At 57.5% G+C, this 11,666-nt stretch overlaps 2 protein-coding genes across 2 annotated transcripts in view; one reads left to right on the top strand and one right to left on the bottom strand.

The window, feature by feature from the left end:
* Positions 1 to 885, top strand: part of CST6 (cystatin E/M) — a 1,671-nt gene extending 786 nt beyond the window's left edge. Inside the window, exons 2-3 of the mRNA XM_046642844.1 lie at positions 185 to 301; positions 675 to 885. Coding sequence (XP_046498800.1) covers positions 185 to 301; positions 675 to 761 — 204 coding nt within the window. The 3' untranslated portion in view covers positions 762 to 885. The remainder of the gene's footprint in view (positions 1 to 184; positions 302 to 674) is intronic.
* A 2,590-nt stretch (positions 886 to 3,475) lies between these two features.
* Positions 3,476 to 11,650, bottom strand: CATSPER1 (cation channel sperm associated 1). The gene is made up of 13 exons (XM_046644102.1): positions 11,316 to 11,650; positions 10,820 to 11,256; positions 9,586 to 9,798; positions 8,750 to 8,863; positions 8,412 to 8,565; positions 8,028 to 8,119; positions 7,756 to 7,899; positions 7,534 to 7,597; positions 7,301 to 7,373; positions 7,102 to 7,162; positions 5,774 to 5,849; positions 3,834 to 3,948; positions 3,476 to 3,669 (listed from the first exon to the last, which is right to left on the bottom strand). The coding sequence occupies exons 1-13, from the start codon at positions 11,648 to 11,650 to the stop codon at positions 3,643 to 3,645; spliced, it is 1,905 nt and encodes a 634-aa protein (XP_046500058.1). The 3' UTR covers positions 3,476 to 3,642.
* Between the last annotated feature and the right edge of the window lie 16 nt (positions 11,651 to 11,666).

Genomic DNA, 11,666 nt, shown 5'->3' with positions numbered 1-11,666 from the left:
CCCCCCCCCCCCCCCCCCCCCCCCCCCCCCCCCCCCCCCAGCTTCCCAAGTCTGAAGCCCAAGGCCAGCATGTTGAATGTGTCCAGGGGGAAGGGAATGGGAGATGGGAGGGTGTGGAGAGAGGGGAGGTCCGGCTCAAGGGTTGTCTGCTGGCACCCCTGACCTGCCCCTGCCTCCGTCTCAGCTGGTGGCTGGTGTCAAGTACTACCTGACCCTGGAGATGGCGAGCACAGCCTGCAGGAAGAACACTATGGCTGGAGACCTCACCACCTGCCCTCTGGCTGTGGGAGAGCAGCAGGAGGTAACAGCCCCCCCCCCCACACACACACCCCTGCGCAGCCCCCGAGACCTCTGGGTGTCCAGCCTGAACTGGTCTGGCTGGCCAGGCTGATGTCTGGCTGAACCTGTCCCTGCCTTCTGGATGACTCAGGCCAGGGTGGGGCGCAGAGAGGAGGAAACTGGGGCTTCCCACTGGAGTGAGGGTGCTGGCTAGAAAGATCTGGGATCTAGTCTTGGCCCTCTGACTCGATGTCCCTTGGACCAGTGACTGCCCCTCTCATGCTCCGGAGCGTAGTCGCAGGCACTGTTACGAGAGAGAGAGAGGGCTGACTGTTGGGAGGAGTCAGGCCTCAGCTGGGCTCACCACTCCTCCTTTCCCCACGCTCTATCTGCAGAAGCTGCGCTGCGACTTTGAGGTGCTCGTGGTACCCTGGCAGAACACCTCCAGCCTTCTAAAGCATGACTGCGTGCCCATGCAGTAGACCCCTGTGGCGTGGGAGTGGGAGGGAGCCGGCGGGACCAGGCAGAAACGGGCATCTCGCTGGAGGGCACTTCAGGTCCCTGGGCCACATCTGTGGCAATAAATTGCTAACACTGCTTCTTGAATGGGTCTCTTCTGAGTGCTTCACTCCTGCTCCTCTCCTGTCCTCCACTCCCACTGCTGGCAGCTCCTCCTGACCCCAGCTGCCGGGGCGCCTGTCCCACCCCCAGCTGACCTTCTGCTGTCCCAGCCCAGAAAGTGCTGAGGGTGCAAAGCTCCGCCCCCAAATCCAGAGTCCCCTAAACACTCCAGCATCACAAACACAGAGGAACAAACCTCCAGAGCCTCCACGTATCCTCAGAATTAAGGGGTGGGAGACAAAGTTATAGGACAGGGCTGCCCCAGCACTGGAAAGGGGTAGGCGGTGGGGATACTCTGCGGAGCGCCTGAGCGTGGCTCCCTCTCAGCTCCCACGACTGCTCAGTGGTACAAGTGGGTTCAGCCAGCCAGGCCCCAGGCCACTGAGCTCCCAGCCTGGGAGATGCCTATACCCACATGTGGCCCAGAGATGGCAGAGCACCTGCAGCCAAGAGACCATGAGGACTGGGACAGTGGCTCTCAAGTACACACTGTGGGCCACACACCAGAGGGACTTCCCAATGCTTTGCTCTGGGAAAGACCCCTGGAAGGGGCTGGAGAGGGAGCGCCAAGGGGACCAACGGCAAATCTACTGTCCACAGGAGGGATGAGGGGACAGATGCAATTTAATGTCATTTAAAGAAAACAGTTTTGCAACATTTTTTGCACACCTGGATTTGTGGCTGCAATTCATCTTTGCTGTACACACTCACCCCCCAGAGCTCCTCAACACACCAGACACACACATACAGAAACCCACAATGCACACTCAGATGCTCCCAGACACCACAGACATATCTAGAAAAACACAGATACACACAACCTGGCAACCCAGAAGCATAGACACAAACACGCAGAAACAACACCTCTGTCCCAGAGGCACAGCCTGGAGATGTATTCACAGACCCCCAAACACACAACCCCAGAAGCCCACATGCCCCACCCAGAGCTGTCCCACACCTGGGACAGGACAGGCAGTCACAGGATCCCTTGGGAACACAAGGTGTGGGCACCACCAGGCCCAGGCAGGCAGAACCACGGTGGCTCTGGAGAGCACCCCTGCCCACTGCCCCTCCAGGCAAGGCCTGACACCCCGCTTGTGCCTGTCTGGTCTCCTGCCCAGTGCTGGGACCTAATGAGGAACGGCCCCAGCTCCCAGGCCCTGCCCTCCACTCTCGGAGGCCACACTGGGCCACACTGGGGTGGCGGTGGAGACGTGGAAAGTAGACTCGACTCACGTGGAAGTCTGAGGAGTGAGGGGCTGCGTTTGACAGGAGTGAGGAATGCAGGGGAAACTCCAGTCCTGCTTCCGCTCAGGCCTGTCAGATTTGGCGGCTCAGACGGCCCAGGGCCGGGCGGTGGGGCTGCTGTTTGGAAGGGCTCCAGGGTGCCACGGAGCAGGAGCCTCCAGCATGGGGCTGGCACTGGGTAGGTGGGAGGAAATGCTTGTTGAATGAATGTGTGAGGTGGTGGGGTAAGGCGAGGCCTGGAGATATCCTCCAGGTGGCCTCTCCACCCCGGAATCTGTGCCCCAATCCAAGATGGCATTTCCTCTGCAGTCTATCCCTGGGCCCAGGGCCAGCCAGCGCCGTCAGCTGGGCCGGGCAGGGGGGGTGCTGCTTCCGTCCTGGGGCCCGGAGGCTTCACCACTGTCTGGCCCAGCCTAGGCGTAGGGGACAGCTGGCAAAACTGCCTGTCACTCCCCAGCCCCAACTCCCGAGTCCCAGTCCTAACTCTCTGCAGCCTGCACTGCACGCTGGCTTCACTCTACTAGAGGTGAGGAGGCGAGGGGCGTGTTGTAGACGGTGGAAGACCCCCCTCTGGATGGGGAGCCCCCATGGCCAGGGTTGGGCTGAACTTGACTCAGTCATAGGTCTCCAGCACCCAGCACAGGCCCAGGCACTTGGGACCTGGGTCAGTACCCTGTTGCCACCCCCAGCTGTGGGGACAGGGGCTCTGGGCATCCAGGTGAGGGGGAATCATGAAAGGATGGGAACAACTGTGAGCCTCGTCAAAGTTCCTCTAACAGCACCCCCTCCATTCCACACACCCGGACCCATGTCCCCACCCCGCCCCCACCCCCACCGTAACCCCGAAACCAGAAGGACTTGAGCAGCCTCTGCTCTCACTTCCTCCACTGAGGCCCTTTAGTGTGACTCCTGGCGGGACAGGATTCGGAAATGACCTCTGATCTCTGGGTTCATGATATCCTTATACTGGATGCTGAGGGGCCTGGTAGGCCAAGTTCCTGGGCTCAGAGCCCGGGTTTCCAGAGCCTACTGGTCCCCCAGGCCCCGACAACAGTGGGCTGTTCCAGCCTGTTCTTTTTCTTTCAACTTCTGGGCCAGACATGCCCTCCTCCAGAAAGCAGGGGGCCTGTCCGCTGCCCGCCCCAGCACTGACCTGGGCCACTTTCCACGTCACCCCTCTGGCTGTGGCTAATGCAGTGCTAGGAGGCCAGGCCCTGGCGGGGCTAGAGGGGCTCCAAGAACAGCGCCTTTCATATGCAACACTCAGGCACACACACTTGAGTGTGCACACACACGTGTGCATACACAAGTCCCCCTGCCCTGTGCCTTGGCCCAGCCAGTGAGGACACAGAGCCACCTAGGGTTTTAAAACTGTCGGGGCCCAGCCCTGCAGTCCTGATGACCATTCCAGAAGATTTGGGCACTTGTCCTGACCTACTCTGGTGGGAAACTTGCCAGAGGTTGAAGTCTGCATCCGGTGTCCCTCCCCAGGGGTCACTTCCGGAAGTCCTCTTCTCCAGCCTGCAGAGGTGGGATGGGGGGGTGACTGAAACAGTGCCAGCCTCTGCCTTCCCGAATGCCCGTGTGACTGTTACTCAGGGCCAGTTCTGGGTACGAGCCCCCCAAACCTGGCCTTCCAGTGTCCTCCCCCCTCTGGCCCCTCCCCTCTGTCCTGCCCGCTTCACCTCAAAAGTAGTGTCGACAATCTCGTCAATGACGGATGCCTGGGAGCGGAATTTCTGCTGATAATGTTCCACCCCGGCCACCAGCTGCAGAAAGTGGAAGAGCACCTCTTGCTGCCTGGGAGTGGGAGGGGAGCAGAGGTGGGGCTGGGCCGACCTGCCTGGCGGGGCCTGCTGGGCCCCCAGAGCCCCCCGATGGCTCTTCTTTCTTGCTCACCTCACCCACACATTTTCATCACCCTACACCTCCATTCCCAGCCATGGCGTGACTTTTCTGAGTGTGGCCTTTTGTGGCATGTGTCCTTTTCCACATATTAAAAAGCTACCGTGTCTGCCTGTACCACAGAGAATTCTGACAATTCATTGTTTACCCTCCCAACCATCCATCCTTCCATCCATCCACCCATCTGCTTGCCCCTCCGATTACACCATACCTCTCTGTGCAGCCGCTCAACCACTCACCCATCCATCCACCCATCTACCTCGTCATTCACTCACCCGTCCAACCACCCCAGACTTTCACTCGCTCACCTATCCCTCCATCGGCCTGCTCTTCCCTGGACTCCCCACCCCTTCACCATGCTGTGCAGTCGGTCATCCACCCACATCCCCAGCCACACCCAGTGACTACCCATTCATTAACTCCTTCACTGCCCGCCTGTCTTCTCAATCCATCCATCAAATAACACTGAAATCAATTAAGACTACGAGGTGCTCTGAGGACATGGAAATGAACAAGAAACAGAGAAACTCTGTGGCAGAGTCAGGACAGCAAGCCAAGTGTGTTAACACTTGTGATAAAAACCAACCACGACCACCACCTCAAAAAACCAGAAACCACTCTTGGTGGAGGTGGACCAGTGGGGAAGAGTTTGGAGGCCAAGAAACCCCAAGGAAAGTATCACAAAGGCAGCAAGGGCCTAGACTAGGCCAGTGGCCAACAAGCAGGCACGTGGAGGTGGACGGGAGAGTGGCCAGGAGGTGAAGCAAGCAGGATTAGAACTCAGCTCTCCCAACTCTAGGTCACTTGAGCCTGGCATTGGCAGCCAGAGAATATTCCAGGCAGAGAGAACAGTGTGGGCAAAGGCCCGGGGGTGGAGAGGTATGTGCTACACTTGGGAAACTGTGTGGGTAGGGCAAGGATGCACGAGGTGGTGGCTGCCACGTGATCACGGAGGGCCTCTGGGGCTTGGGCTCCATCGTGGGCGCGGAGAGCCCGAGGATGGTGGCAGTCAGGCAGCCCTGTTCACTGGTTTGGAGCTAGTCAGGACGTGGTGGGGTGGGGCCCAGCTTTCAGAGAGAAGGCTCTCTGGGGATCCAGGCCTGAGAGCCAGGCAGCAGGAGCCCAGGTCCCCCAGTCGTGAGGACAGCCACGAGTCCCCGGGCATCCCCTTGGCCACTCAGGTCAACAGGTGTGGAGTGTTGCCCATCTGCCTTCCAGGCCTTTACCCAAGCTTCTCCCTGACCACCCTCCTCATCCCTCCACCTAGCTGAAGTCCACCCACCCTCCCTGGCCAGCACAGGGCTTTAAATGTGGGGCCCTCCTGGCAGGGGCTAGTCTGTGTCCTCCTGGAGTCCCTGAAGTCCTCAGAGGGCCCAGCCCAGAGCAGGGGTCAGGGATGCTTCTTGAGTAAAAACATGATCAGAATCACTGCTCTTCCAGGTCCCGTCGGCTGCCCCTGCCCTTAGCCCTTGGCCTCAGAGGGGCTCTCACGGCCCTTTAGGTGCTGTTGGTGGGATTCTCTTGGTAGCACAAGATAACGCTGGATGAGTAGAAGCCTCTCATGGTCTTCATGACCCACCCACAGCTCTACGTGAGCCTTGGCACTCTGTGCCCCCTTCTGGAGTGTTGGGCAATGTCCCTTTCCCTACTGGCCCATGGGTCAGGCCCGCAGACCTCTCCCCTTAGACTGGAGGCCTCCCCTCTCTTCGCATCTCCTTACTTCTCAGTCATGGTCCCAAATTTCTTCTCCATGAGCTGCTTCTGTTTGGTGTGTTCACTCATCTCCTCTACAGGCTCTGCATGTAAAGAAGGGGGAGGTCAGGAAGACGCCTGGATTGGGAGTGGATGGAGGAAACCTCGTATGGCATGGAGATATTCAAACTGGGTTTGAAATTCAAAAGGAGTTTTTGTCCAAGATGCCCCCAAAGAGATTGCTTCTCCGGGCATGGAGCACGTAGCAGTTTTGTTTGTTTGTTGTTTGTCCACAATCCATTCCCTCTTCTTCTGGTAAAAGTCTCCCAGTGTTCCTGAGGAACTACCCCCCTCCCTTTTTGGTCCATGTTGTCTAACTGGGGTTAACCCCACTCCCCAGCTCCAAGGACCTGTGACTCCAAGGCCGATCCAAACAGCCTGTACTTTTGGCTATAGTGATTGGTTCAGAAATAGGCAGGTGATCAATGGGAGTAAAGGATACTCATTTCTGGGACTTTGTTGGAACTGCTGAAGAAGAGGATCTCTCTACTTGAGTGCTAGGGATGGCTGAACTGGGAGGATCTGGGACTAGAGTTGCAGGTGGCCATTTCCCCACCCCAAGGGAAGAGCCACTCTAAGCACAAAACCACGCAGAGGGCTACAGAGCAGACAGAGAGAAGGAGACCAAATGCCAGCCATCATTGAGTCCTGGATCAAGCCTTTCCTGAAAGCCCACACGCCCTCAATTTGCTATGTAATTTGAGCCAATTAAGTCTGCTTTTTGCTTAATCTTTTTTGCACTGAGTATCTGTCCCCAGTGGAGAGGGCAGGTGAGGGACCAGGTGACCCTGATGATCCTTAGTTCTCTGGTGTTGATGATCCTAAGAGTGGAATTCTGGATTCTAAAGTTCTGAAGATCTTTAAGCAGGAAGCAAGCAACTGGCTCAAAATCAATTCACCCGGAAAGTCAGGTGTGTAAAAATGAACAGGAGTGGGAAACTCATTGTTGTAGCCTCTCAAGCCACTTTGAGCGACTCCAGACAAGTATGTATAACACCTTGACAAAGCCCTCAAAAAAAGGCAGTTGAAACCATCCCATGTCAGACCAACGGCTATAAACTTTATGAGTTATTAATAGAAACAGGTGTTCGGTGAATCCTAATTTGGCTAATTAGTCATTTTGCAAATGGGTCTTTTAAGAACTGATGATCAGTTTAAGTGGTCTTTGGAGGATTGTCTCAGAGCTCTGTGGACCAAAGTTCTAAACTCTGAAAGTTCTCTTGAGTTTCTGGCTCTAAGACTCTAAACCCGAGCCTGGAATTGCGTGTCTGATTGTGGCAGGAGGGAGGGCGGTACCTGCTTTGCGGAGCTCTGTCAGTGAGTCATCCAGCAGCTTCTCATGGATCCAGGCGGCCCTCTGGGAAGAAGAGGCCTCGGTCCTGCCAGAGTCCCAGGCCTGCCCATCCCTGGAGCATCCTCCTCCCTCCCCTCCAACCTCCGTGCCTCCCTCCTCGTGTCTCTCGGATTGGTCCACCTGCCCTGCCCCACTCAGTACCTCCTGCTTCACTTTCTCCAGGCCTCTGAGCAGTGCCATCTGGAAGTTGTCCACCAGGACAGCAATCACCAGGCTTTGGGGGGGACAGTGGGGTACTCTCAATGAGGAGGCTGTAGGAGAGGCCCTGCACCCTCCTCTGGCCTCATCGTGGCATGACCAAGGGGAGCGGGCTGGGGAGGGGGCGCCCCGGGTTTAGGTGGTGGGGCAAAGCAGAGCAGGGGCGGGGTTCTCACTTGAGGAAGATGAAGTATTGGATGATGATGTAAATCATGAGGATGGGGATGATGTGCCAGGCGCCTGGACAGAGGGGGTTGTTCGAGCTGTGAGTTCCTTGCCGGCCCTCACCCGGGCAGCAAGCATCAGAAGCCCCACTTTGCAGATGGGGGAGCTGAGCCCTCAGGGTCTGCCTGCCCAGCCAGCCCCCTGCCCTCCACCCGGCCTGGGGCCTGCCGCACCCTGGGCCCGGCTATCCAGGTAGATGAGGGACCAGTCGTCCAGGGTGAGCAGGGTAAAGAGGGTGAAGATGGTCGTGAAGATGTTCTGGAAGCGCTTGGGGTCAGACTGGCGGAACAAGGCTCGCAGCACCACAGAGAAGAGGACTGGCCGTTCAGGGCCAAGCCAGGCTCACAGGGGCCTAGCCCCCCACCCCCGCTCCCGGTTGCTTCCCCCCAACCCTTTCTACGGCAGCCCCGCAGGCTCCCACGCCAGCCCCCACAGCACAGGATACAGAGGCAGGTAAACATGAGGATGAGGATGGCAGTGATGGACGGCAGGGACCGGGCCAGGGTCCCGGTCACTTCCTGGAGGCTGGTCAGGAAGCTGTGGACAGAGATGGGCAGGGAGACTGGATCAGCAGGGGGGGTGCTCTGTGCCCAGAAGCCAGAGCTGACACTGAGGGCAGGAAGTCCCTGATTTGCTAGTGACCTGGGAGGAGTCCCAACCCCTCTCTGGAAAACGAAGAGGTTGATCCTAGCGATGGCAGGAGACTGACCAGTGGGCCGATCAGTCCCATCCCTTGAGCAGGGCAAAGCAGATCCCCCAGGAGCGCAGGCCTGTGTCCCCACTTCCTTCAGAGTCCCCACATCAGGGTAGGCAGCTGTGGCCGGCTGACCTGAGCCTCCGCAGGACCCGGATGGCCCTCAGGGCCCGCAGGCTCTTGAAGACCTTGAAGATCCGAAAGCTTTGGTGGTAGATGGTGCGTGAGGAGAGGTAGTTGAGCTGCATGAGCATGAAGTCCAGCACTGCCATGACCATGATGAAGAAATCTGGGGGGCGCAGGGGGGCCTGGGTGTGACAGGTTCCTGCCAGGCTCCTGGCCCAGACCCACAGTCCTCCCAGCGCCAACACCTTCTGTCCCTGTCCCCTTTTGTCCTCAGCTTCCCCTAGGCAATGCAGTGGCTCCCACTAGACACACACACACACACACACAGAGGCCACATCGTCACCCACCCAGATTGTTCCAGGAGTTATAAAAATAATTGACGCCCAGAGCCATGATCTTGAGCAGAGCTTCCACCACGTAGATGCAGAGGAAAATGGAGTCCAAGGCCATGAAGTACCACTCTGCGGGGACACCAGGGGCTTGCTCAGGACCATCCCCAGCAACCTTGGCCCCTCTCTCCTCCTCTCCACTAGAACCTCACACACAGCCATTTAGGGAGAACCTGGCTCTGCTCTAATGGCTGTGTGTCCTAACTGCTCTGTGCCTCAGTTTTCTTGCCTGTAAAATAGCGACAATGCAGCCTGCCTGATAGAGAGTTCATAAGCATTAAATGCATTTAACACAGTAAAGTGCTTAGAAGGGAGCCTAAAACCGCGAGCACGAAAGAAACATCAGCCGTTCTTCTTCTCTCCTTAGTTTACGTGCTCTGTGGCAGGTCCTTTCCTGCATCTTGCTCCCCGAGGTGTTGCTGGCTGCCTTTCCAGGTTTTCCGCTCTCACCCCAGGGCAGCCTCCTCCGGGTCTCCAGGCCCTCCTGGTAAACCTGGGTTCAGGGCACGCTCCCGGCGCAGGGCCGCATATTTAGAACAGATGCGCCATCTGGTGGCTGTAGCCCCAAATGACAAGCACATCCTTCAGTTTAGGGGGCCTTTCTGTCTCCGGCTGGCTGGTTGACCTCAGCGATCTCTCTGAACCTCATCTCCAATGCTTGGTGATGTCGTCTACTTCCCAAAGGTGAGGATCAAATAAGTTATATAAATCTCCTAGCACTGGTTAAGGCCCACAGGAGGCCTGGAACAACATCAACGGCCTTCTCCACGTGAACAGGGCTCCCTGGTTCTTACCGCCCCGGATCTCGACTTCAGCGAAGGTCTGGACCACCAGCATGATGGTGTTGAGGCAGACAACGAGGAAGATGAAGGCTTCGAAGGCCAGGGACTCAATCAGATTCCTGAGCATTCTCCTGAGGTCCTGAATGAAGTAGCTTAATTTTTCCCACAACCAATAGCAGAGGTACAAGGTGTGCAGCTTCTTGTGGGGCCGCTGGGTACGGCCAGCTGTAAGGGAGCCAGAAGGTCAAGTCTGTGTGGGAAGTGGGCATGGGGATCCTGGCACCCTCCCAGGCTGGGTCAGGGTTCATCTTCACGACTGTCTGCTTGCTTGCCATTCACTCCCTAAGGTGCCGCTATGCTAGTCCTGTGCTGGTATTGGGGCCACAGGCCTGACCCCTTCCATGGCAGGTGCCAACCTGTTTGGGGTTTAGGGGCTTCTTGAGCACATCACGAGGGCTCAGGCTCCTACACCTCCATGCCTCTCTTTACACACATGCCAACTTACACCCGGAAAACCCGCCCCTCCTCACCACTGCACCCGCATGGTGAACTCTCCCTCTCCCTTTAGGATTGTGCTGAAACGTCTTCTCCTCTTGGCTACCCTTCCCTACCCCATCCAGTTAGACACCTATCCCTCTCTGATGTTCGTGAAACTGTTGCCATGTTCAGTGGACCACTAGGGACTAAGTTTGGGGGATTGGGTGTTAACAGCCGAGGTCCCTCCCTGCCCTCACACAAGACCCTCGTTCAGGCACTCATTCCCGGTCTCTGTCCTCAAGAGGCTCACAGTTTAGTGGGGGAAATGTGGACAAATAGAATCCACAGTGGTAACTGTTCTGATAGGGAGGATAGGCCCCCACCGCTGGGGGGTCTGGAATTGGTGGCTTAAGTGTCCACCCCCAGCCTTGGAACTCCCTGAGGACAGGGTTTGCGTTTCCTGTGCTTCCAGGGCCCAGGCAGGCCAGGCCCCGTATTAGACAAGAGGAAATGTTCGAGAAGTGAATGTGTGAAGCCGTGAAGCAATGACCAAATGAACAAACCAACCCCCGAAGAGGTGCACAGCTCAAGGAAGAAAAGTTTGGATGATGAGCAGTCAGGGGAGCGAGTAGCCATTGGAATAGACACGCAGAGGAGAGTTAAGCCATGTGACCTGTGGATGTTCAGTGCAGGGCCCGGTTAGGTCTGGAATCTGGGCCAGGCAGTGGGATTTGCGGGGGGAGGGGGAGGACGGTGAGCAAAGACTCACCTTTGCGCTTCTGAAATTGCTCATCTTCTTCGGCCCAGCTTTCCGAGGATTTAGAGGAAGAATCCTGAGGATGGACTTTGCTGGAGACCTGTGCGCCCGGTATATGAATCATACTGCGGGAACGCATCAAGTTCTGTATGCGTCCTATGCTCGGTTGGCGGGCTAATACACAAGAATGGGTGGAGTCGAGGGAGGCTCTGGCCATGCTGTAGGACTTGTGTGGGCCAAAGACTTCAGAGCCACCATGATGGTGCACCCCATAGTGGTGATCGCCTTGGAGATAATCGTGAGGATGTGCACCGTGGTGATGCTCCCTGTGCTGGTGCTCGCCATGGTGGCCGTGGTGGTGCTCACCGTGGTGGTGCTCACCATGGTGGTGCTCACCGTGGTGGTGCTCCTTGTGGTGGTGCTCATCGTGGTGGCCACGGTGGTGCTCACTAATGTAGCCAGGTATGTCATCATGGTAGGGCTCCACGTAGGAATGGTGGGAATAGGCCTCTCCATGATGAAGAGGCCTTCTGTGGTGGTGGGCTTCATGAGGAGAGTGCCCGCCATGGTGGTGAGCAACATCGTGATGGGGCCCACCATGGTGATAGGCCTCACTATGGTGGTGGGGGCCTCCACGGTGGTAGGATTCACCATGGTGGAGGGGGTTCGCATGGAGGTGGGACCCACCATAGTGGTGGGGCCCCCAACGGAGGTGGGGCTCACCATGGTGGTGCGGCCCCCCACGGTGGTGGGGCTCACCACGGTGGGATCTCCCATGGTGGTAGGACTCACCACGGTGGGGTCCCCTACGGTGGTAGGACTCACCCCGGTGGGGTCCCCCATGGTGGTAGGACTCACC

The sequence above is a fragment of the Equus quagga genome, chromosome 17 (genome assembly GCF_021613505.1).
Source record: "Equus quagga isolate Etosha38 chromosome 17, UCLA_HA_Equagga_1.0, whole genome shotgun sequence".
Taxonomy (NCBI): Eukaryota; Metazoa; Chordata; class Mammalia; order Perissodactyla; family Equidae; genus Equus; species Equus quagga.
The sequence above is the reverse complement of the archived record's forward strand: the minus strand, read 5'-3'. Positions and strand labels throughout refer to the sequence as shown.

What these genes read in the sequence shown, in the direction of transcription:
- CATSPER1 (XM_046644102.1), bottom strand. Translation starts at nt 11,650, where the DNA reads ATGGGGGACCCCACCGGGGTGAGTCCTACCACCGTAGGGGACCCCACC. An exon ending in CAATACTTCATCTTCCTCAA is followed by an intron (nt 7,374 to 7,533) that starts GTGAGAACCCCG and finishes TCCCCCCCAAAG; the next exon opens with CCTGGTGATTGCTGTCCTGG. An exon ending in GACAGAGCTCCGCAAAGCAG is followed by an intron (nt 5,850 to 7,101) that starts GTACCGCCCTCC and finishes CTTTACATGCAG; the next exon opens with AGCCTGTAGAGGAGATGAGT.